Below are 23,962 nucleotides of genomic sequence, written 5' to 3' on the forward strand. Positions count from 1 at the left end.
GAGCTTCTAAAGGCAACAAACTGCCAGTATGCTTAAATTTTTTAAAAAGTTTGAATTCAATTCAAATTTGAATTGAATTCAAACAAAAAAAAATTGTTTGAATTAGGCTCACCTACTGGAGGAGAAGGAGGAGGAAAAGGGGGGCAAGATGAAGCCGTGGATGTAGTAATATCATTTCTTGTTGCCATTTCTGTGATGCCTTGGGAATTCCCTACCCCACCCCCCCAAAAAAAAAAGCCCCCAGAGGTTGCTGTTTGAGTTTTGGCAAGGTTATGTGGACCACATTTAAAAATGTCTTAGAATCATAGAATCACAGAGTTGGAAAGGATCTCTAGGGTCATCTTGTAGTCGAACACCCTGCACAATGCAGGAATACATAACTATCTGACTACCTACAGTGACCCCAATTTCTTGCCCAAGTAATCCCCCCACCAAAAATCTCCAGAATCTATTGTTAGAACAATTCTGAGCCTTGAGAGTTTTCTCCTTTGTGGGAGGGTGCTTCTCCTAGTAGCAAAATCCGTGGAATGCATTCAGATGATAGCAAAGTCCATCAAGTGTGTGTAAATATCAAACCATAACTAGCAGTTACAGGGGGAGAAAAATGCTTATGATCGTACCATAAACCGTTCTTTTGATAGTACACTTGTTCCAAAGCAGTGATCCTTGGAGTGAGAAGAGCATCCCCTTGTTTTTACCCCTGTGAACTTTTGCAGGAGGAGGTATATCACACATGTCCTAAAACTTGTATAAAGGTAAAGGTATCCCCTGTGCAAGCACCAAGTCATGTCTGACACTTGGGATAACATCCTCTAGCATTTTCATGGCAGACTCAATACGGGGTGGTTTGCCAGTGCCTTCCCCAGTCATTACTGTTTTACCCTCCAACAAGCAGCTGGTTACTCATTTTATCGACCTCGGAAGGATGGAAGGCTGAGTCAACCTTGAGCCAGCGGCTGGGATTGAACTCCCAGCCTCATGGGCAGAGCTTTCAGACTGCACGTCTGCTGCCTTACCGCTCTGCGCCACAAGAGGCTATTAAAAACGTGTATATATCATATTAATTTTACTTCATTGACACGGTGAATGCTTGAACACTCCATTAAAAAAATCAGGCACACAAAGCAACTTCTCCTCCTCTTTATTGTTCTGTACCTTCAGGCACTACGTGGACCCAGGAAATTGTAGATCTGATCTTTACTGGAGGTGATGTGGAAAAAGCTAGGCGGGCCCCAGTGTTCATCCGGATCCCGTTTCTAGAAATGTGCACTATAGGCTCTTTTCCTGCTGGTGAGTAGAGGGCCACTTGTCTCATCAATTCTCATGCTAGTTGTAGATTAACTTCTCTGTGGTTTTTCTGGCTCTCCCTCAGGGATTGATCTTCTAGTGAAGGCACCATCTCCTCGCGTGATCAAAACTCACTTACCCTTCCAGCTTCTTCCTAAAAGCCTTTTGGAAAAGAACTGCAAGGTAAAGCGGGGCTGGATTGTCCCCATTGTCTTCCTCAGTCCTAATCCACAGCACTACATAAGGCTTTTTCAGCCCTGGCCCCAACCTGGTGGAATGAGCTCCCGGAAGAGCTATGGGCCCTGCAGGATTTTGTCAGCTTTCCGCAGGGCCTGCAAGACGGAGCTCTTCCGCCAGGCATATGGTTGAGGCCAGAGCGGTTTCTGGTTCTGTCAGTTGTGGATCTCTAGCTGAAACCAACTAAGTCCCTCGCTCCCAAATAGAGAGAGATAGACCCTTGCTGGATGGGCAGAGGGGAGTGGGCTATATATATATATTATCCGCCATCTTGATATTGTGTTTTAATTATGTTTTAATGGGTTTTTACGGGATTTTTATTGTATTTACAGATTTTTGCAAACCGCTGCGAGACATTTTAGAGCAGTGGCATATAAATATAAATAAATAAATAAGGTCCTCTTTTGACCTTTGCAGATTATCTACGTCGCCCGCAATGCCAAGGACAACCTGGTCTCCTATTACTTCTTTGACCGGATGAATTTGGTACAGCCAGACCCAGGGCCATGGGATGGCTATATTAAGAAATTCATGGAGGGCACAGGTCAATTTGATTGATTACATTTGTTGACCGCCACTCCCAGACCAGCTGGCTTGTGGTGGTTTACATCAGTTAAAAATAGCCAACAGTGCCCTCAACCCTCACCCACCCACCTCTTCCCTCTCCTGACAACTTGGTGGTCCATCAGCTCCACACCCTAGAGCGGGGTGTTCAGAGATGTTCAAGCTGTTTTCAGTTCAGATTCTGCTGAAGTTTGAGAATTCGTCATACAATGTTCAGGATAATTCAGCAGTGGGGCCTACCTGATGTTCTTAATTCTGGCCCCAACCAAACACCTGGTGGAAAAGCTCCATCTTGCAGGCCCTGTGGAACTGTGATAGCTCTGACAAGACCTTCAGCTTTCCCAGGGGCTCATTCTACATGGTAGGGGACAGGACCAAAAAGGCCTGGCTGAGGCTAGGCACACTTCCCATGGGCCAGGGACCACCAACCTGTTCAAACTCGCAGACCATAAGGCTCTGTGTGGGACATAGGGTGTTAGATGGTCTAATTTAAGGGGTATCTGCAGAATTTACTCCTTGCTTTGGCATTGGGGGGTTGTGGGACAAGCAGAGAAGTTTCCACATCACAGGATGGACCAGTGGGGTAGAGGGCACAAGTATGAGGACAGGCTCCAGGGGGAAAGGACTCTATATACAGGATTCTTGGGTATCTACTCTGTCTTACCTTATTCCTCAGTTCCATGGGGCTCTTGGTATGACCACGTCCAGCGTTACTGGGAGGAGAAAGCCAACCACCGTATCCTGTATCTTTTCTATGAAGACATGAAAGAGGTTAGTCTGAAGCCTGCAGCATGTTAGGGGCGATCTCAAAGGATATGTAACTGCTGTGGTAGAGGCTATTGTTAGTCACTTGAGTGTCATAAGGGGAAAGAACAGGTGCCAGCCCTGAGGAACATGTGATTTCAATTTCCCTTTGGGGGGGGAGACAAGATAGGGAGAGAGAAGGGGAGGAAGAGACCCCTCCTTTATCGTTATGTCCTCTCATTCTATCTTCACACCACTACCAACGTTGCATTGCACTGTCTCCAAAAACTCATCTACTGAATGGGTTGGATCCAACCAGCTTTTCAGCTGGTGAAAAAGAAAGAAGGGATCCTTCTTGAGTACCCCAAAAGTCTCCCACTCATGCCAGTCTGTCTCCAATCAGGACTTGGCCCGGGAGATCCGGCGTGTGAAGAATTTCCTGGAAGTTGACCTCTCTGAGGATATTGTTCAGAAGATCGCCCATCACACCACCTTCCAGGTCATGAAGGACAACCCAATGACGAATGCTGAAGATGTCCCCAACACAGTTTTTGACAGGACAATAAGCTCCTTTATGAGGAAAGGTGAGTTCATGACATGGACCTTTTGAGAATCTAGGAGATCTTACCTGCTGGTTCCTCTCCCCTTCCCTGGTACATGACTCTATGGTAATTTTCTAAATAAGGGAGAACAACAACCGGGAATTTTGTGCCATCAAGTCACAGCTGAGTTACCCATAGGGTTTTCAAGGCAAGAGACTTCACAGGTGGCTTGCCATGGCCTGCCTCTGTACCACACAACCCTGGAACACCTTGGAAGCCTCCCACTCAAAAGTTGCCAGGGCCTACCTTGCTTAGCTTCTGAAAGCTGATGATGATTGAGCTAGCCTCCACCATCCACAACAAATTAAGCAAGCAGCACCCAAGGGCTCGTTCATCCATGTACATTTGGAAGGTGTGTTCTAGTGCAGGGGTAGTCAACCTGTGGTCCTCCAGATGTTCACAAACTACAATTCCCATGAACTCCTGCCAGCGTTTGCTGGCAGGGGCTCATGGGAATTGTAGTTCGTGAACATCTGGAGGACCACAGGTTGACTACCCCTGTTCTAGTGCACATCACTGCTAGAATCCAAATGGCTCTGAAATCAGGCATCTTCACCTTCTGAAAAGACCTATCCAAACAACAACCTACCTTGCTTAGCTTCTGAAAGCTGATGATGATTGAGCTAGCCTCCACCATCCACAACAAATTAAGCAAGCAGCACCCAAGGGCTCGTTCATCCATGTACATTTGGAAGGTGTGTTCTAGTGCAGGGGTAGTCAACCTGTGGTCCTCCAGATGTTCACAAACTACAATTCCCATGAGCTCCTGCCAGCGTTTGCTGGCAGGGGCTCATGGGAATTGTAGTTCGTGAACATCTGGAGGACCACAGGTTGACTACCCCTGTTCTAGTGCACATCACTGCTAGAATCCAAATGGCTCTGAAATCAGGCATCTTCACCTTCTGAAAAGACCTATCCAAACAACAATGGCGTCTTTCTCTGTGGTAGGCACGTACAATCCTGTATTCTTTTTCATTTCAGAAAGTACGTTTTTGTTCTCTCTGTTATTTACATGGGTTTTTAATATTCCTTTCCGTTGTTTTCAGTGTCCGTTTCATGTTCACATCCCCTTTATTTTTTGTTACCTGGTGAATGTGACGAATGTTCAGTGTTGGTTTTTTTTGTTATGTGCGTTGAACTGAATTCAGCATAACACTTGACTCGGTCGGCTTGCGGTGTTGGCTCTCAGGTGGCTTTCTCAATAGAAGCTCCAGAACTTCAGGACACCCAGAAGGATGGTCTGGCCGCTTCCTTCTTCATTAGGGTTTCAGCATCTGTGTGTGTGGGGGGGAAAGTCCTATGAAAGCGGTTTTTGAGCTGAAACAGTGGGTTTTATCTTTGTATTAGGCTCAGTGATTATCATTATATTTGGCTGGTCATTAAAAAAAACAAACAAACCTTGAAGCTGAATGTTTGGCTAGAGTTATTGGGGTGTATCCTCCCCAAATCAGACCCAGCCACTGAGCAAAGGTTATTTTTTAAATTCAAACATTTCCTTTTGGACCGAGCGTGAAACCCCCATGCAATTTAAGCGGCTCTTCCGTTGGAGGAAGAGGCAAGAAAAAAAGCAGTGATCATTTATCAGCGCACAATCGAAATGGAAAGATCGCGGTCCCTTTGACAGCGTCTAGGTCTTCTACAAAATTCCTTAACTGTGAACTGAGCTGAGGATCAATTTCAATAATCCGGGAATAGATATTCTTTGGGAAAAGGTAATAACGGGGGGGGAAACCTGTTTCCTATTCAATATTTACATGAAACGCATTTTGTAGTAAAAAAAGGTGAGTGACTGGGGTGTAACCAAAAAAGGGTACATGACCAACGAGCTGCAACGTAATGACTGCCCACCTCTAAAAGAGAACAGGTGACCATTCTGCGTCCCAGCTGAGATCAGTAACAAAAGTGCTCATGTAGTGAAACTAGTCACCAAAGTCCAGGGTTCCCCCTAATCCTTTCCTCCTTCTCTCCTTCTCTCCTCCATTCTCCCCCATCTCAGGTGAAGTTGGCGACTGGAAGAATTATTTCACAGTGGCTCAAAGGGAGGCGTTTGATGCTGATTACCGGAGCAAGATGGAAGGGACAACCCTGCGTTTCCGGGATGTATTATGAACTCAGAAACGTACCTCTCTGAGGACTTCTGTTATCAAGGGCTGTTTCCTCCTTCCTCGATTTGACCTTGAATTACAATAAACATGCACTTCTAAAAAAAAAGGGGGGGCGTGAAATGTTTTGGATGCATTGGGAGAACCATACAGGTGGAGTCAGAGAGGAGGGAGCCAAGCACTCCTGGATTCTCTGGGCAAGTCTAGGGGGATAAATAGGGATGCCAGTCCCAGGTAGGACCTGGGGTTCCCATGGAATTACAAATCAACTCTGGGGGACAGAGATCAGTACCCCTAGAGAAAATGGCTGCTTTGGAAGGTGAAGTCCATAGCATTCACTGAGGTCCCTTGCCGCCCACTCCCAAAGTCTCCAGGTATCCCCCAACCCAGATCTGGCAACCCTAGGCACAGAATTGCAGGGCCAACAACCTAAAACCATCTTGTCCTGAAACCACCTTGTAGCAACAACCTGTGGAGCTGCTGGTTTTAGAGCAAAATGCTTCTGGCACTGCCCTTCTTTGCAGCCTTTCTCAACATTTCTTCTGTTGAGAAACCCCTGAAACATTTTTCAGGCATCGAGAAACCCAAGAAGTGGTGCGATCATGAAAAATATGGTTGGGACACGCCCACCTGGGGCCCCTCCCCTTCCTGCCCCCTCCAGGCCCATCAGTGGCCATTTTAGGAGGGATGGGTGGATTGACATGACCACATACGGTCAGATCTCCCAAGAAATGTTTAACACATGTAAAATATATATACAAAATTAATTTACTGCCCTCCATTCAGGAAGTCCTTCCAGGGCCATCAAGAAACTCAGAGGCACCTTGTTATTTATTCAATCGAAGCCTAGATCCTTGGGCTAAAACCTGGCAACCAGTTGCTGAAATAAAAGAACCCAAACTAGGACCTTTAGGTTACAATCCTAAGGATACTTTAAGCCCCCTCTGACTAACCTTGGGACAATTTCGACCAGACCAATTGCTGGTTTTGCGTTTGTGGATCTGCCAAGAACCGAGTTTGAGGTCTAAGACAGGATCCAAACTGGCGTGCAACCAACCAATGTGCACTGAGGATCCCGTCTGCAGGATCCCATCAGTTTGAACTGGGATCTACCAATTGCACACGCTGTCGTTTGGTTTATTTTGTTGTATTTGTGTATAATTGTTGGGCTTTTGGGGAGGGGTGGGTTCAGTCTTGTTGACTAGTCCATAGCAACATGCACTCACTGCTGGGATCATAATAAAAGAGCTGTTCATGTGCCCAGTTTCCTGGCTGCCTTTCCAACCCATGGATATAACAACTACCTTAAGTTCTGTGGCCAGTTCTAAAAGGAGAAAAGGGGAGTCTTCATATTCTTTGCTTCCACCGTTTCTGGATTTTCCTGGGAGGGCAACTGATTCTTTTTCTAAGCCAAGTTTCCTGGACTCAATCTGAGAAGCACGTCTCTAAGAGGAAGAAATATTTGTGTACAAAACTGGCAGACGTTTAGAAGCGTCCGGGAAGAGAAGTAAGTGTTTAGTCATGCTGCATTTTTTTTTTACCTTGCGAGCTCCGGACAGCCATTGCATTTCCTGGTTTTAAACGTTGCCTCAGACGAGAAATTCCCAGTGAAGCAAGCCCCTTTCCGTCAACAGGGAAACACATGAGCTCGTTCCTGAAATGATAAAAGGGCTTTTCCTGCCTGGGAACTGCCCCAAAGCATTCTCCACTCCACCGACGAGTCTGGAGTGGGCATCATGGCTAGCTGGAAGCCCAGCGGTGAAGCCCTGCAGCAACTCAAGGGGATCGTCCGGAGGTTTCCCCTTGTGCCAGTCCATGGGATTCCCCTAATGGAACCCATCAGTCAGCAATGGGCTCGTGTCGAACATTTTGAAGCGCGGCCGGATGACGTGGTCATCGCCACCTACCCCAAAGCAGGTGAGATGTTAGCAGAGGTCATGGCAGGACACAAGGCTGGTGGGGTAACTGACCCACTTCCCATGTTTTGTGAGCATGCCTGGAGCTCTTGACAAAGCTTACTTGGGACTGGGTCCAGATTTTTTTGGGCCAGGCGAAAAATAGCTAGAAGTCGATAGCTTCAGGAGGGTAGCTGTGTTAGTCAGCAATAGAAGAGCTAGATTTGAAAGCAGGGGCGCCTCAAGAGACCAACCACAATGGGGGGGTCGGGGTTATAAACTGTTGAGAGTCAAGGCTGTTTTGTTCTACACAAATTCTGACCATCAAAAGCTTCCCCCCTTAAAACCTTGTTAACCATTAAAGTCTTAATGAACCGGAATACGGTTGGGAAGACTGTAGCTTTGACAAGGCCGAAATGCGAGGCATAGAACTTGTTATTTAAAAAAAAAAACTGTAACAAAAATTAGAGAGGTGGGATAATCGGGGGGTCAGAAGCAGGCTTGATGTTCGGCATTTTTTTTAAAACTGCTTAGTATCCTGTTTTGTTGCATGTAGCCTGATGCCCTGGTTAGCATCACTTGTTTGTTAGATAGGATCCTATGTCCCCAATAGTATTTTGTTTATATCTATATTTATTTATTCAAGCAATTTATATACTGCCCCTCACTGTGACGTCTTGGGACAGTGTACATAGAACCAGTGGGGAGTGGGGAAGGGACGTGGGGAAGGGACACCAAAACTGTATGAATGAGTATTTTTAGAACAATATGAATGAATATGTTTTGTTTCTGAAGACTCTAGGGGCAAAAAGCCATGCTCTTTGCCCTTTTTCTTTGGGAACTATCTTGGTCCTTGAGGCCAGAATGTCTAATTCATCAATAAGTGTCTTTAGCGCCCAAATTGTTTGACGCTAGAGGGGCTGGTGTTTTGGGCTGATAAGGTGGGTGCTCACCAAAGATCCCCAGTCTTAGAGAGGGTCCCGTGATGAGCTAATCTTTCTTCAATAAACTCCTTTCTTTCCATAAATGAAGTGTAGTTATGGGAACAATCGGAGATTCTTGCACAGGGCTATTATGCCTGTTAGAGTTTCATGTTCTGTAGCTGAGCATCAGAGCATCGTCTCATTATATAACCACGTGATAAAAGCAACATTGCAATCATATACTTTTAGATTCGGGTCCTGACAATCTTATTCCACCCCTACCTTTGTAAATGGCCATGTGTCTTTCAAATGCAAACCTGCAGCTTGCTCTTGGGACTCACAATATGGAGCCCCAAATTTCTGCCCAATGTGCTCCAAATATTCCTGTGGGCTCAGAACAGTTGGAGCAAATGTTGTGAATACAGTCAAGAGTCCTTGCCCCTGGTATAGCACTTCCTCAATGTTGTCTGGATTTTGGCTTTCCGATAAGTATTTTTTGGAGGGGTTCATTTTAAGGATTGTTTTTGGTTTCTATATTTCAGTTGCAATTCCTCTTCGCTGAGTCTATATAAGTTCTGTTTCTTGCAGGGTGCCTGCCTACATGGTAAACGTTGGGAAATAGGGTTGTTTCTATCCTATAACAACAGCAATTAGAAACATTGTCAACACTTTAGAGGATTTTTTAAAAAAGAAGTCATGATAGAACATTATGTACTAAGAGAGAAATGTAATTTTGTGCATGTGTGTTTTTAAAATATCTATACTGCAGTTGCAAGAGGAGAAAAAATGCTTCTGATATATGTGGAGCGACAATATGGATGGAGTCTATAAAATCCATATTTTCGCCTGTAACATTTTGGAGGGTATATCATATGGTGGTTGTAATAATTCTCTAGATATTCTTCTCGTTTTACCTATGGATACCATCAGATGCTAGGTAGGGATGTGCATCAAATAAACATTTGATGCTTTTTGGATTCAGCCCAAATCGATTCAGCCAAATCGCAGGGCCTTTTCGCACAGGGATCTTTGTTGCAAATTGTTTGCGGAATGAAAAATCGCCATTTAAAATAGTGGAATTCGTCGTTATGCATACCTGCCTTTGTAGTGGAATCAGTTGCGTTTTTTAGCGTTTCCCACAGGCTTCCGGTCTCGGCAGAAATCGCTAGAAAGGAAGCGCTATTGCCAAGCTCGTCCCGCCCCTGGCCGTCAAGCAGCCAATGGGCAGCCGTTAGCATGCTCCCAAACAGCCCCTTTCCCTTTAAGAAAGGTTTAAAAAAAAAAAAAAAACGACCCATAGCAATGAATCTAGGTAGATTCGTTGCTACGGAGAGACCCATCCAGCTGCCTAATGTGAGCTGTCGTTTGATTGTATGATCGTTTGCACGCTGCCTCGAGTGATAAAAAAAAAATCCCCCCCCCCTCTCACGGGCCCGATTTTCGGCTGGATTTATTTGTAAAAAATAAAGGGACTTTATTTCAGCAAACGGGCTTTTCAGTGGTTTGTGCTTAGTGACTAAAGGTGAAGGACTGAAGCCAGGGAAGCCTCTAAACAGAAAGAGGCTCGCCGGTGCGTTTATCCCCGCTCGCTCTGAGAAAAAAAAATGGCGATCGCTTCGCCGGAAGTTTGGAGGAGAGAGCCAGGGGGAGGGACTTTGAAGAACCAGCAACAATGGTAACGCACAGGTCTTTAGCGCTACTGTTGCAGATTGGTTGCAGGAGTGTATCGCTATCCGGAGGGTGAATCCACTTTTCTGGATTCCCCTGAAAGCGCCACAACGAAGCGCTTTTTGCTGATTGGTTTCAGGATTGTTGCAGATTGTCTACGACGTCGTGGGTTATGGCAAATTAGTAGCGTTTCCAAATAGCAACCATTCTGCTACTTTGAAGCCGTGCGAAATGGCCCACAATCACCCAAATCAGTGGTTCAGTATAATGATTCAGATTTGGATTATTTGTATTCAAACGAATCGATTCGGTGCCATTAAAATCTATGGCACCATTAAAGGGAATGGGAAATTTTGCCTTTTTGTTTATACTATGGCCTGGGGTGGGGGGGGGGGTGGAGTGGGGTTTGAAGCAGAGGCATCAAATTTTCAGTGTAGCTGCAGGGACCATAGGAAACAATGAGGTTGGATGGGGGTAACCTCTTTGGGAGACTGTAGAACTGGACCCCCTGGTCCAATATTTTTGAAACTTGAGGGTTCGTTTGAGGAGAGGCTTCTGAAGCTGCACTGAGAATTTGGTACCTCTGCTTCAACCCCAACCCCCCAGATCACAGAATAGACAAAAAGGCAAAATTTCCCATCAACTTTAATGGCTACAAGATGTAATTGTAGCCACAACTGTTTAAAGTGCAGGGATAAGCAATTTGGCTTCGATAGGGTCAAAAGTACCTGAATCAGCATTAATTCAGGTACTTTTCGGTTTATCCAGACAGAATCACCCATCCCTAACGCTAGGGGGAATGTAGGCAGGCCTAACTGTTGCCTCCTCTGTATCTTCAGGAACCACCTGGATCCAGGAGATTGTTGACCTCATTCTTGCCAATGGTGACACAGAAAAGAGTCGGAGGGCCCCAACACAGGTCCGGATCCCATTTTTAGAATACTGCGTCCCACCCCCTTTGACTTCAGGTGAGTCCAGAGAATTCTGACATCCTTAATTGTTGAGCTGCTCCTAGGCTGGAAGGAAGGAGGCATGATGTAGCTTGATCTTGGCATATCTCATAAGCTAGTGTATTTATTTTATTTATCACATGGTATGTATTTACTATACCCAAGGAGGTCCTAAAACTGCCTGGCAGTCAGGCAAGAGATGTTTAGAGGTGGTTTGCTATGGCCTGCCCTCATGCCATGACCTTGGTTTTCCTTGGAGGTCACCCTTCCAAATGTGAGTCAGGGCTACTTAGCTTCCAAGTTTCGACAGGATCAGACATGCCTGAGCTATCCAGGTCGGGTCTCTCGGGAGCTAAGCAGGGTTTGTACCTGGATGGGAGACCACCAGAAAAGGCTCTGCAGAGGAAGTCCCTGCAAACCACTTGTTCTTCTCACTTCCCTTGAAAGCTGGAATCAGTTTTGAATCGATGGCATTCACGTAGGTTCTCCTAGATTAACTCCTCCATGTTTTTTTTCTGGTTTTCCTCCAGGGATTGATAAACTAGAGAACGCTCCATCTCCTCGTGTGATGAAAACCCACTTGCCATTCCAGCTTCTCCCTAAAAGCTTTTTGGAAAAGAATTGCAAGGTAAAACGAGGCTGCGTTGTCACCCTCCCCCTCCTCGGTCCGAATCCTCAGCACCACATGAGGTCCTCTTTTGGCCTTTGCAGATTATCTACGTCGCCCGCAACGCCAAGGACAACCTGGTCTCTTATTACTTCTTCGACCAGATGCATTTGATGCAGCCAGACCCAGGGCCGTGGGCCGAATACATGACAAAATTCATGGAGGGCAAAGGTCAGTTCTAGAGCAGCAAATTTTGCATATTCAACCTTTGCTTAGATCTTGGGTTGTTGTGGATAAAGCCAGAACTTGGCCAGGAGTCTCCATCCACTGGCTAGAGGGACAATATGGAAACTACAATGGTCTTAGGGGGTGGGATTCTTAAGAATGGATCCACTAAACCTTTTCACTGGAGAAAAAGGGAGAGGATGGGTCTCTGTTGATCACCAAAATGGCTGTGATCAGGTTCATGGACCCAACACGGACCAACTCCACATGGAAGGGGTACTGTAGTAAGAAGAACTGGGTAAAACTGAATGCAAAAACTGGCCAAATGCCATTCGTTAGCATCTTAACCACGTCTTATTTCTCACTTAGTTCCATGGGGCTCTTGGTATGACCACGTCCAGCGATACTGGGAGGAGAGAGCCAACCACCGCATCCTGTATCTGTTCTACGAGGACATGAAAGAGGTTAGACCGAGATCTGTAGCTTGCTACCAATTGTCCTGAAGGGTGGAACGGGGAAGAATAGCACAAATGAATCGACTTTAAACAGCAGGGAACCAGAGTGAAGGTCAGGCAGCGGCTCAGCTGTAAAGAGAGCTTTGGGGGCAGGGAAACATTTCAGTTTGCTAGGGAAATGTGAGCAATGATTCTTGCTAATTTTTTTGGAGAGAGAACCGGTTGCATCATTTAGGAAATGAGGGAATTCCTCATTTCTCACCATTTGCTAATACAGGATTTCTCAACCAGGGTTTCGTCAAACCCTGAGGTTTCTTGACAGCCCTGGAAGGGCAGGAGTTAATTAATATATTAAGGAGGGGGGTGGGGAGGGGAGGGGCTCCAGGTGGGCATGACCACAGCTCTCCTTCCCAACCATATTCTGCACGATCGCGCCACTTCTGGGGTTCCTCAAAGCCTGAGGAATGTTTCAGGGGCTTCTCAATGGTAAGAAAGTTGAGAAAGTTTCAGTATGACTGTCCTGATGAATCTATTTCCCCATAATGAAACTTGCAGGGCTTTAAAGAGGATTTTGGATTTTTGCAGGGATTAGTAGCAACTGGTTGAGTCTGCCATCTCCTTAGCCAATGGAATCCACACATTTGGAACATTCTGAACACCCTCCCCAAACTCCAATTTCAAGAATACTTGGGAGGCATATGGAAGGGGCACCCTTGGGGGTCACTTTTGTGGCAAACAAAGGTCACACCATAGTTGTGATGTTCTAGGATTCATGGCAGATGTTATGGTTTTACTGAGCGCGTCCAACTGACAGATTTTCGTCTCTCTCTCTCACACACACATACTGCTTCCATACTGAGAAACAGTAGATGTTAAGCTCTAATCCACAAAAGCTGAGGCTAAAACGAAATATTCGTCTTTCGTGTAACACAAGTTTCCTGTCTCCCCCAGGACCTGGCCCGTGAGATCCGGCGTGTGAAGGATTTCCTGGAGGTTGACTTACCTGAGGACGTTGTTCAGACGATTGCCCATCACACCTCCTTCCAGGTCATGAAGGACAATCCAATGGCCAATTATGACAGTGTTCCCAGCTTCATCTTTGACAGGACAAAAAGCTCTTTTATGAGGAAAGGTAAGAAGGGGACGTGGACCCTCTGAGAACCCAGGGCCAATCCCTGAGAGTGTAGCGGTTAAGCGTGATGCGCTCTAATCTGGAGAACCAAGTATGATACCCCATGTCTCCACATGCAGCTAGCTGGGTGACCTTGGGATAGTCACAGTCCCGTTAGAGCTGTTCTTACAGAGCAGTTCTCTCAGAGTTCTCTCAGACCCACCTACCTCACAGCGTGTCTGTTGTGGGGAGAGGAAGGGAAGGATGTTTGTAAGCTGCTTTGGGATTCATTCAGGTGGTGAAAAGCGGGGTATAAAAACCATCCAACAACACACATCATCTAAAAATTATAGCCTGGAAACTGCGTTCGCCCCATACAGTCTTTTTTCTCTTCAGCATAGGTTTTACTGTTCATTATTTTATAAAACAAATTACAAATTTTCCTCTTCTGCGTTCCCCTCCCCTCAGGCGAAGTTGGTAACTGGAAAAACCATTTTACCGTGGCTCAAAAAGAAGATTTTGATGCGGATTACCAGTGCAAGATGAACGGAACAACGCTGCATTTTCGGGATGTATTATAGACACTCACCACTTGAGACTTTTTCGAAGAAGGGCCAAAATGTTTCGCCTTGCTTGATGCCTTTATTGCAATAAATACGGGCACTTTTGAAAACAGCATGTGAAGTGTTTGGATGCGAGGGAGGAATGACAAATACGGGTTACAAAAGGAGTGACCGAAGCCAGGAGCCCAAATGAAATTGGAAAAGTAGAAACATGTAAAGCATGTAAAATATGAACTTCCTTCCCGAATTCTACCAGCAGTCATGTGAACCCGCTTCCGGAAAGGCGTGCTGCTTTCAAAAACACAAGAAAAGGCTTTGGTTTTAGTTGGTTTTGATTTGGTGTGGTTTTCCTGCTCAGCTGGCAAATATCATAATGGGGGATGTGACGGAACCAGCCCATTTTTGCCTTGCAGGCCCGGTTCTGCTTTGCCCAGCCTCTATTCTGGCTGGTTGCCAAATCCAAGAGGGCGGCAAAAGGAACTCTCTCTGAGTAATGCACACTGCCACCACCTGGTTGTAGTACAAGGCCGCAGCTGGGAGAACCGAGATCCACTTCAAAACGATATTAGACTTAACAACATCCCGCTCCACAGCAAATGGCCAGTGCAGAAAGGGCCTAACTGTTCATTCTGTCTGTTCAGGAGGCAAGCAGGGAGGAAGTGTCCTCAAAGGAGCAGGGAGTCTGCAATAAGCCAATCAGGACACAGGAGGCGATGATGTAGTTGTGAGTTCCTGCATTGTGCAGGGGGTTGGACTGGATGACCTTGGAGGTCCCTTCCAACTCTTTGGTTCTATGATTATATGTGAAAATTATCAGGACGTTCCTATTCTAACTATGCTAAATTCATATCTGCTACGACTGAGGTTTGTACTACGACTGCAGTATTTAATTTATTAAATGGTTAGATTAATCCATTTGAAAAACTATCAATTAACTCCAGGTCTACTCCCCCCGCCCCTGAATATACACACTAAAATAATAGAGCTGTATTTAAAAGTACTTCTTAAAATGTCTCATGCTTGGAATTGTACCGTCTCGGGAGCCAGACAAAGGTCTCCTGTTCCAGTATTCCCCGGACAAAAGGGTCTCATATTCTCGTATCAACAGGTGAGATAAAGCACTTTCATAACTACTGATTTGTTACGCAAGGAGATCTGTCTCCCTTTATTAGCAATCGTTAACCGTGGCCGGGCAATTAACAGCTTAAAGGGTCCCACTTGATTTCTGCCTGTTGTTCGCTACAAACCGTAATACCATCTGGAAAGATAATTATTTCATGGGATGGCTGGAAGGATTTGCTGTGTCGTAAGAGCAATGTCTCTGGTCAATAGCGCTACATCAGGGGTAGTCAAACTGCGGCCCTCCAGATGTCCATGGACTACAATTCCCAGGAGCCCCTGCCAGCGAATGCTGGCAGGGGGCTCCTGGGAATTGTAGTCCATGGACATCTGGAGGGCCGCAGTTTGACTACCCCTGTGCTACATCATTTCCAAGCAGGGGGGGCCAACATCCCGGTGGTCGCTGGACAGCTCCAGGCAACAGAGATCAGTTCCCCTGGAGAAAATGGCCACTTCGGAAGGTGAACTCTGTGACCTTATACCCCCCTGAAGTCCCTCCCCTCCCCAACCCCTGCCTCCCCAGGCTCCACCCCCAAAATCGCCCGGTCAGAGCTGGCACCCCATCTTCCAGGTATTATTTATTCATCCGGGTGCAGCCAGGAGATCCGAGAATTGTCTGGCAAACAAGCAAGGGACATTCCAGGGTGGTTTGCGATTGCCTGCCTCTGTGTCATGATCCCTGGTGGTCCTTGGAGGAACTACCTCCCAAATCCTTGGAGGTCTCCCATCCAAATATTAGCCAGGGTTGTCCCTGCTCAGCTTCCGAGATCTGATAGGATCAGGTTTGCCTGGGCTACCCAGGTCAGGGCTAAAAGGTAAAGGTAAAGGTATCCCCTGTGCAAGCACTGAGTCATGTCTGACCCTTGGGGTGACGCCCTCCAGCATTTTCATGGCAGACTCAATACGGGGTGGTTTGCCAGTGCCTTCCCCAGTCATTACCGTTTACCCCCCAGCAAGCTGGGTACTCATTTTACCGACCTCAGAAGGATGGAAGGCTGAGTCGACCTTGAGCCGGCTGCTGGGATCGAACTCCCAGCCTCATGGGCAGAGCTTCAGACTGCATGTCTGCTGCCTTACCACTCTGCGCCACAAGAGGCTCTTATAGGTCAGGGCTACTTCCCAGTAAAACCATGGAATGTATCAATCACTCCCTCCGAATGGTGGTCTTTACAAACTGTGCAGGACCAGGCTGGGACAAGAGATGGTTTTTACTTCGGAATGGTCCGATCTTGATTTCCAAGCCCTGTTACCTACTGCGAACTTTCAGTGTTAATAAATAAACCGTTGCTACGAGAGAAAGAAACTGGTCGTTTTCGATTGCTGCACTTTGAAACGGAGGTTATACAAAGCCTGGAGACGGGGCGAGAAGGTGGCGTTTCCATTTGGGGGCAGCTTTTAGGGTGCACCCAAGCCACGATGAACTAAGATTTCACCATCCTGTCCATAACAAGGTGGGGACACCCAACCTGGAGATTGAAGGTAATGATGGACTCACTGTAATTTTTACCCATCTCCAGCCCCCGCATCAGTTGCGCCCGTTCTTGGTGTAGTCAGAGCTAGCCATGGCGATCCAGTTTCATCTGGACTCGAAGATTGTGATGCACTGTCTTGGGGGCTACCCTTGAAGACTGTTTGGAAGTGGTCACTAAAGAGAGAGGCAATGTGGTGTAGTGGTTAAGAGTGGCGGCCTCTAACTGGGGGAATTGGGTTTGATTCCCCGTTCTTCCACAAGCAGCCAGCTGGGTGACCTTGGGCTGATCACAGTTCTCTCAGAGCTCTCTCAGCCTCGCCTAGCACACAGGGTGTCTGTTGTGGGGAGGAGAACGGCAGGCGATTGCAAGCCACTTGGAGACTCCTTCAGGAAGTGAAAAGCAGGGAATAAGAATCAACCTATCCTCATTGGGTTCGGTCCCTCTTGTCCCCTTTCTAGTCCAGAGCATAGAATATGCTTGCTTGGATTAGGGATGCTTCTTCTTCCGGTGCTCTTGAAATTTTGGTTCCTAGAAAGGGTATTCCTAAACAGATCGACATCCTTCTAGGCCTATGGGAAGGTTCTAACTGTGTTTAGCACTGGCTGTCCCTCTCTCCTGCTGAGATGTGAACGCTTGTTGAGTTCTTTGGAGGACAAACATTATGTAACACACACAAACACCACATGCATCATTTGTAAAGGTCAGGAAAGAGGCATAGAGGAGGAAAGGTGTTTCCCCCCTTTCTCCCTGCCCTCTCTCTCCCCTGAGCCTTAGGGGAGGGCAGTATACAAATTAGATAGATAGATAGATAGATAGATAGATAGATAGATAGATAGATAGATAGATAGATAGATAGATAGATAGATAGATAGATAGATAGACAGACAGACAGACAGACAGACAGACAGACAGACAGACAGACAGGGAGGGAGGGAGGGAGGGAGGGAGGGAGGGAGGGAGGGAGTATGTTCAACGTGACTGATTTGTCCTTTTCCCAACCAAGACGCAAGCACAATTGAAATTTTCTTGTACTTATTTCTTTATTTCTCCATTTCTACCCTGCCATTCCCAAGAGGGCTCAGGGCAGGGTACGACAAAGTTAAAACAAGCCATCGCTAAATAAACTTCAATTTTAAAATCTAAAGTCTAGTTTTAAAATAAGCCCATTGTCAAAACCCAGGGCCTCCTCTTCTTGCATAAAGCAATACAGTGGATTTCTACCTGGGGGCGCATATGGAGTACATGCGATATTGCTTGTAGGCAGACTTTCAAAATGGAGACTCACCGCATATTCTCCCTAAGAAATCTAACAGTGCACATGCTCCAAGGGCAAGCTCGTTTTTTCCCCCGATTTGCTCCGAGGTAAGCCTGATTGAGCAAGTGCGCCCTTCTTTTCTCCGTAATTGCCCCTGTAAACTTGCTTCTCGATTCATAGCTCAGAGCCACTACACTGAAAGGAAAGATGAGATCCCCAGTCATTTTTCTACTCGCAGGCTGTAATTGTACCCAAATGTTTATGTTCTACCAGTAGATAAGGTCACATAGTTCTAAGTTCTCCTAGGACACTAAATGTAGACCCTGCCCTTGTTATCACGGTATGCGTTGCAGTGGGACAAAAGTCATATTGCTTCAAAACAGACGGCAGGGACACCTCTGGGCACAAAGGTAAATGTTTTGAGGGATCAAGAATGGGTCTGGAAACCAGTCGGGCCGTCAGGACGTCAATTCCCTCCTCCTTTCTCACTGAGGATTAAGGCTTTAGAAAAATGATGCAGGACTCTGCAGGGAAATTGCTGGATTAACCCCCAGCTCCACCCTCTGGGAATCCAGCACTGGGAAAACACGCCCTCTTGCTTATACAGAACAATTTCCGTGCACGAAACAGAAATCCCAGGAAGTTCGAGCAGAAAGAGAACTCAGAGGGCCCAGGAGAGGAGCGAAGCTGGTAGGTACGCATTTACGACAGTGTTAGTAGGGGGCAGCAGAGAGGGGTGATCGCTGTTGGTAAAGGGGCTGGAGCATCAGATCTTCCTATTATCCCAGAAATTCCCCAGGTTACGTGAGAGCTCCCTCAGGTTACACAGCCTTTCCCAGAAGTTCAGATGGTCACTGACCTCATTAGACATCCCTGGAGCCTACTTCTCTTGTTGCTCTACAGTCTCTTTCTCTGCAATGATTGATTGGTTGGTTGGTTGGTTGGTTGGTTGATTGATTGATTGATTGATTGATTGATTGATTGATTGATTGATTGATTGATTGATTGATTGATTGATTGGCTGGCTGGCTGGCTGGCTGGCCGGCCGGCTCCCACATCTTACTTCCTTCTCTGAAGGGGGATGTCACCACTTCTGGAGTTCCTCGAAGCCTGAAAAATATTTCAGGTTCCTCCACGTTCAAAAGCTGGGAAAGGGCTGTATCATCTCTTTTGTCGCCCTGCTAGATAAATGGATCGTGGATCTGCGATGAGAGACCCCGAACCCCGATCTATCCAGCGCGAAACACTAGTGGACGTTCACGGAGTGCCTTTGTTCAGCTCCACTTTAGAAAAGTGGGCTCCCTTGTGGAGCTTTAAAGCTAGGCCTGATGACCTTCTCATCTGCACTTATCCCAAAGCAGGTAAGCTGGAGACAAGGAGAACTGAAGGGCCCGGCAAACCACAGGTGAGGTTATGGAGTTGGGAAGCTTGAAGATCTCTGACCGAATAATGGACTCGCCCTGCCTCTTCTTTCTCCATTCCACCAGGGACCACCTGGCTCCAGGAAATTGTGGAGATGGTTCAGTCTGGAGGAGACCCCCAGAAATGTGCTCGGGCTCCTATCTATAAGCGGATACCGTTCATAGAGATTGTGCATCCTCTCCTCGCAGGTCAGGATGTGGTCCTTCAGGACACAGAATTGCAAGGAGGGGGGAAGACCTTTGCACATCATGCTGTTCATACTTTCTGACAATTCAGGCTTGGAAGACGCAGAGGCCATGCCTTCCCCACGGACGCTCAAAACTCACCTGCCGGCTCAGCTCGTGCCCCCTTCCTTCTGGGAACAGAACTGCAAGGTCAGCGCATGTGGGCCGAGAGTCTACTAAACGGGCATGATTTAACGGCAGACCAGGGCAGCCAGGGAGCTGTTTCAGCTCGTCAAAGTCTTTAACAAACGGAGAAAATGTCTCTCTGGATGTGCGGAAGGTCGTGGCTGTCCCTCATGTGACCCAGCCAGGCTTGATGTTGCCAGAATTGATTTAAATATTTATACCACACTTGTCTCCCGTACGGAAACCCAGGGTGATGTATGATGTTATTCTCCTCTCCTCTGGTTTATCCTCACATGATCAGCTGAGAGAATATGACTCGTCCAACGTCACCCACTCAGCTTCTGCTCTGGGAGACTTTGGGGATGGAGCTGGGAGTGGGCGGGACTTGAGGTGGGGAGGAGCCTCACCACCCTCCCAAGCAGCCATTTTCTCCTGGGGCTCTGATCTCTTTGCTATAATTCCAGGGGATCTCCAAGTCCCATCTGGGATCCCTACTTCTCTGGCAGAGTGGGGCTTGGAACCTGGATCTGCCCTGGCCCAGCAGCCTGTATCCTTTTATTTTTTTAAGACTGGGAAATAAGTTCTGCCTTTGGTAGTGAATTGACGGCTAGGCGAATGGGTTTTCTTTTCCTTCTGTTCCGTTCCAATAGATCATTTATGTGGCCAGGAATGCCAAAGATAATGCAGTCTCCTATTTCCACTTCCACCGTATGGACCAGGAGATGCCAGAGCCCGGAACCTGGGACGAATTCCTAGAGAACTTCATGGCTGGAAAGGGTGAGTGGATGCATGAATCAGAAGTCGAACAGCGAGAGACACTGCACCAAGGGGCGTGTTTGCCCAAGATGACACAACCAGGATTCCTGAGTCTATTGACTAAATATAGGGGGAATGGGAATATCGTAGAGTTGTCAACCTTCAGTTGGGCAAATAAGCGAAGAAGCTAACAGGCTGGCCACGACAAAGTACGAAGTATAAGCGTAGATCAGTACATAAAACCAAAGCGTGGGCCGGTTACAAGACACGTTTTCACAGCTTTCCTCAGTGGCTCAGTAAAAAATAATGAACAGTTTTACAGGCAGCTTTGATGCGGATTTGCAAGATGACTCAAGCCCTCCATCCAGGTTGAATCAGAATAACGCTAACAAGCAGAAAATTACTTGCAGAAAAGATTTTCAGAGTCTGGAGTTGGGAACCCTATAGGAGGGGAACGCTTCCACGAGCCTGCAAATCCCTTTGCAATTTCCCTTTGAGTCCTTAAAAATAAATGCTACCAAGGTCAGGGTGTGGGGTTGGAGGAAAACAAAGAGGCCAATCAGGCCTGTGTGGTTCTTTCCACTTCTGGCTTCTCTTTGCAGTTGCCTGGGGTTCTTGGTCTGACCATGTCAAGGGCTGGTGGGAAGCCAAAGACCGTCACCCGATTCTGTATCTCTTTTACGAAGACATGAAAGAAGTAAGTCACTGATGTACTAATCCAGGCTTTCTCAACCAGGGTTCCATGAAACCCTGGGGTTTCTTGACAGCCCTGGAAAGATTTCCTGAATGGGTGGGAGTTAATTCATTTTTAAGATATATTTTACATTGGTTAAATATTTATTGAATAATATGACCCTATGTGATCATATCAACCTGCCTCTCCCTCCCCAAATGGCCAGTGATGGGCCTGGAGGGGGTAGGAAAGGGAGGGGCCCCTGGTGGGCGTGTCCACAGCCATGCTTCCAACTATATTCTGCACGATGTTGCCACTTCTGGGGTTTCTCGAAGCCTGGAGAATGTTTCAGGGGTTTCTCAATGGTAAAAAAAAATTGAGAAAGGTACTAATAGAACCCGTCCATCGTGTGGATTTCAGCTACAAAGTAAGTTTTCTGCTGGAAAGACTTCAAGCAATGGCTGTGAGTAAAGTTGCCATCTTCCAGTTGATGCCTGGACATTTCCTGGGATTACAACTAATCTCCGGGTGACAGAAATCCAGTTCAGTTGGAGAGAACAGCTACTTTGGAAGGCGGGCTCTCTAGCATTGTACCCCACTGAGATTCTTCCCTTTTCCAAACCGTACCATCCTGAGACTCTACCCCCAAACTGCCAGGGATTCCCCAACTCCAAACTGGCACCCCCAGTTGTGAGTGTTTCTCATTGCAGTCCTCCAGTCAAGAAGGAAAAGCATCTTATGGACCGTTTATGCACTGGGAACTTCACTGCGCCAACTCCTGTGCAGGAGCACAAATCGGGGGCAGATGAGGTGCACCAGACCAAATGCTCCCCCATGTGGGTGCAGGAAGAGGTGGAGCGACCTACCATGACTAAAACTCCAGCCTGCAGCCCGGCATGAAACCTCCAGTGTGTAAACCAGGGGTAGTCAAACTGCGGCCCTCCAGATGTCCATGGACTACAATTCCCAGGAGCACCTGCCAGCATTTGCTGGCAGGGGCTCCTGGAAATGTAGTCCATGGACATCTGGAGGGCCGCAGTTTGACTACCCCTGGCGTAAACGGTCATGGTAGGGTCCCAGCCTTCCTCCCCCATCAACCATCTGGTCTCTATCCATCGCTAGGACTTAACCCGGGAAATCCGGAAGGTGGCTCATTTCCTGGACAAAGAGCTCCCGGAGGCAGTCTTGAACAGGATAGTGGAGCACACAACGTTTGACAACATGAAAGCCAACCCAATGGCGAATTACGACACCATTCCTCCTTCCGTTATGGATCCAGCTGTGTCGACATTCATGAGAAAAGGTGAGAGGCAAAGGATGGGGTCTAGCCCTGATTACAGAGTGGGAATCTTACAGGGCTTTGGGCTTTCGTGATTGAAGTGAGTGGGATGTGGTCCTGTACAGAAGAGTCGCATAAAGCTGTGCAGAGATAAGAATAGCAAAGTTTTATTCAAGGGATGAGCTTTCGTGTGCACACACACACACACACTTCCTCTGATACAATGTCATGAAATGGAAGTAATCAGTTCATACTTCAAAGGCAGTGGTTCTCAACCTGGGGGTCGGGACCCCTTTGGGGGGGTCGAACGACCTTTTCACAGGGGTTGCAGCAGGGCGAGCAGCTTGGCCGGGGTGGGGTGGGGGCCCCCGCCACTGTTGCCGCCCCTCCTGAAGGCGCCTGCCAATTTATATACAATTTATAAATAGTTTATATACAGTCATGAACAATGGATCTTCACGCCATTGGTCAGTTTCGGTTTGATTTCCGAGAAAGAACCCTTGCATAGTTTTATGGTTGGGGGTCCCCATAACATGAGGAACTGTATTCAAGGGTCGTGGCATGAGGAAGTTTGAGAACCACGGGACTGGGCAAAGTGTGAAAGTAAATTAACATACAAAGTCAGTTACGATGGACCAGATTGCTGGTTCAGGATGTTGCTCAGGTTCCGGACTAGAGCAGCTTGTGAAGAACAGCATTCTCCGCCCATGCAAAATCTGAAATTCACAGAATTCGAAGAGTCGGAAAGGGCCACAGCAGAGACATGTCCTGACTTTGCTCCTTGGCTCGTTTTCGCCTCCTGCAGGCATTGTGGGAGACTGGAAGGAACATTTCACCGTTGCTCAAAGCGAACACCTCGACGAAGTCTGCGCTCGAGAACTGAGGGGCCACGGCCTGAATTTCCGCATGGAGCTCTAAGCTCACCGTTCTGTTCACCGTGGAAGTGTCAACTCCCACTTGGCGGAATTGTAGACTGGGTCTGCCTTAAATAAAACATGTCATTAAGCCACAAGTGAGGGCCAAACACAGCAGAATTTGTGCGTGGCCTTTTAGAATAATGACATTTGTGCTTTCATTTGCAACACAATCTTATTTATTTGATTATTATTAAATTTGTATCTCACCCTCCTCCTTGGACTCCCCAGAAAAACCCCAACCTAAACCAGCATTTCCCACGAAAACTAAGAAGGCAAGATCCCCCCTACCTTCCGCAGTCCTCTAACAAGCGGTATGCAGGATGTGACAGCGAAACCTGAGGAGGGTCCATTGATCTTTTGGACCCAGCCTCAACCGTAGACCTGGCAGAATTACTTTTCGCTTGGAAGCAAAGCTTGGGGGGGGGGGGGAATTGCCACGAAACCAATCAGAAAAGCCAGGGAAGCAGCGACTGGAAAGTAAACTGAGCACTAAAGAGAAGAAAATCAATGAAGAACTAAAAAGAAAAGCCAACTGATGTGCAAGCGAAGGGAAACGTAGAATGAAAAAGAAAACCTGCACAGTGAAAGCAAGGGAAAACACCCATGCATAAAAGGCCAAGAAGAGCTCCCTTTAGCAACTTCACTGTGTAGATATTTTGATGACAGAGAGAGAGCAGGATGGATCAGCTGTGAGTCATCATCTGACCCACAGGCAGCTGTAAATCTGCTGGGCAGCTGATTTAGGTGTTCAGTGTAGCCATTTTCAATGGGACCCATATGGCCCCC

General features: G+C 47.0%; 3 protein-coding genes across 7 annotated transcripts in view; all 3 read left to right on the forward strand.

Moving 5' to 3' along the window:
* The window catches only part of LOC143826439 (sulfotransferase 1B1-like), a 6,281-nt gene extending 636 nt beyond the window's left edge, over positions 1–5,645 (forward strand). The window contains exons 2-7 of the mRNA XM_077315248.1: positions 1,162–1,290; positions 1,373–1,470; positions 1,942–2,068; positions 2,765–2,859; positions 3,236–3,416; positions 5,431–5,645. Of these exons, the coding sequence (XP_077171363.1) occupies positions 1,162–1,290; positions 1,373–1,470; positions 1,942–2,068; positions 2,765–2,859; positions 3,236–3,416; positions 5,431–5,543 (743 nt within the window). The 3' untranslated portion in view covers positions 5,544–5,645. The remainder of the gene's footprint in view (positions 1–1,161; positions 1,291–1,372; positions 1,471–1,941; positions 2,069–2,764; positions 2,860–3,235; positions 3,417–5,430) is intronic.
* A 140-nt stretch (positions 5,646–5,785) lies between these two features.
* Positions 5,786–14,043, forward strand: LOC143826440 (sulfotransferase 1B1-like). The gene is made up of 8 exons (XM_077315249.1): positions 5,786–7,043; positions 7,171–7,453; positions 10,862–10,990; positions 11,503–11,600; positions 11,684–11,810; positions 12,174–12,268; positions 13,211–13,391; positions 13,839–14,043. Exons 2-8 carry the CDS (start codon positions 7,273–7,275, stop codon positions 13,949–13,951), a joined length of 924 nt encoding a protein of 307 aa, XP_077171364.1. The 5' UTR covers positions 5,786–7,043; positions 7,171–7,272; the 3' UTR covers positions 13,952–14,043.
* Positions 14,044–16,373: 2,330 nt separating this feature from the next.
* On the forward strand, positions 16,374–23,334 carry LOC143826442 (sulfotransferase 1C2-like). 5 transcript variants are annotated; one of them, XM_077315253.1, is made up of 9 exons: positions 16,378–16,531; positions 18,387–18,473; positions 18,965–19,140; positions 19,267–19,389; positions 19,478–19,575; positions 20,202–20,328; positions 20,910–21,004; positions 22,103–22,283; positions 23,065–23,334. In XM_077315253.1, exons 3-9 carry the CDS (start codon positions 18,969–18,971, stop codon positions 23,175–23,177), a joined length of 909 nt encoding a protein of 302 aa, XP_077171368.1. In that variant the 5' UTR covers positions 16,378–16,531; positions 18,387–18,473; positions 18,965–18,968; the 3' UTR covers positions 23,178–23,334. The 5 variants fall into 5 exon arrangements, with proteins under 5 accessions (XP_077171367.1, XP_077171368.1, XP_077171366.1 ...); XM_077315251.1 differs by having other exon boundaries at positions 18,387–18,469; XM_077315254.1 differs by lacking the exon at positions 16,378–16,531 and adding an exon at positions 18,165–18,189 and having other exon boundaries at positions 18,387–18,469.
* The last annotated feature ends 628 nt before the right edge of the window (positions 23,335–23,962 follow it).

Source organism: Paroedura picta, chromosome 16 (assembly GCF_049243985.1).
Source record: "Paroedura picta isolate Pp20150507F chromosome 16, Ppicta_v3.0, whole genome shotgun sequence".
NCBI lineage: Eukaryota > Metazoa > Chordata > Lepidosauria > Squamata > Gekkonidae > Paroedura > Paroedura picta.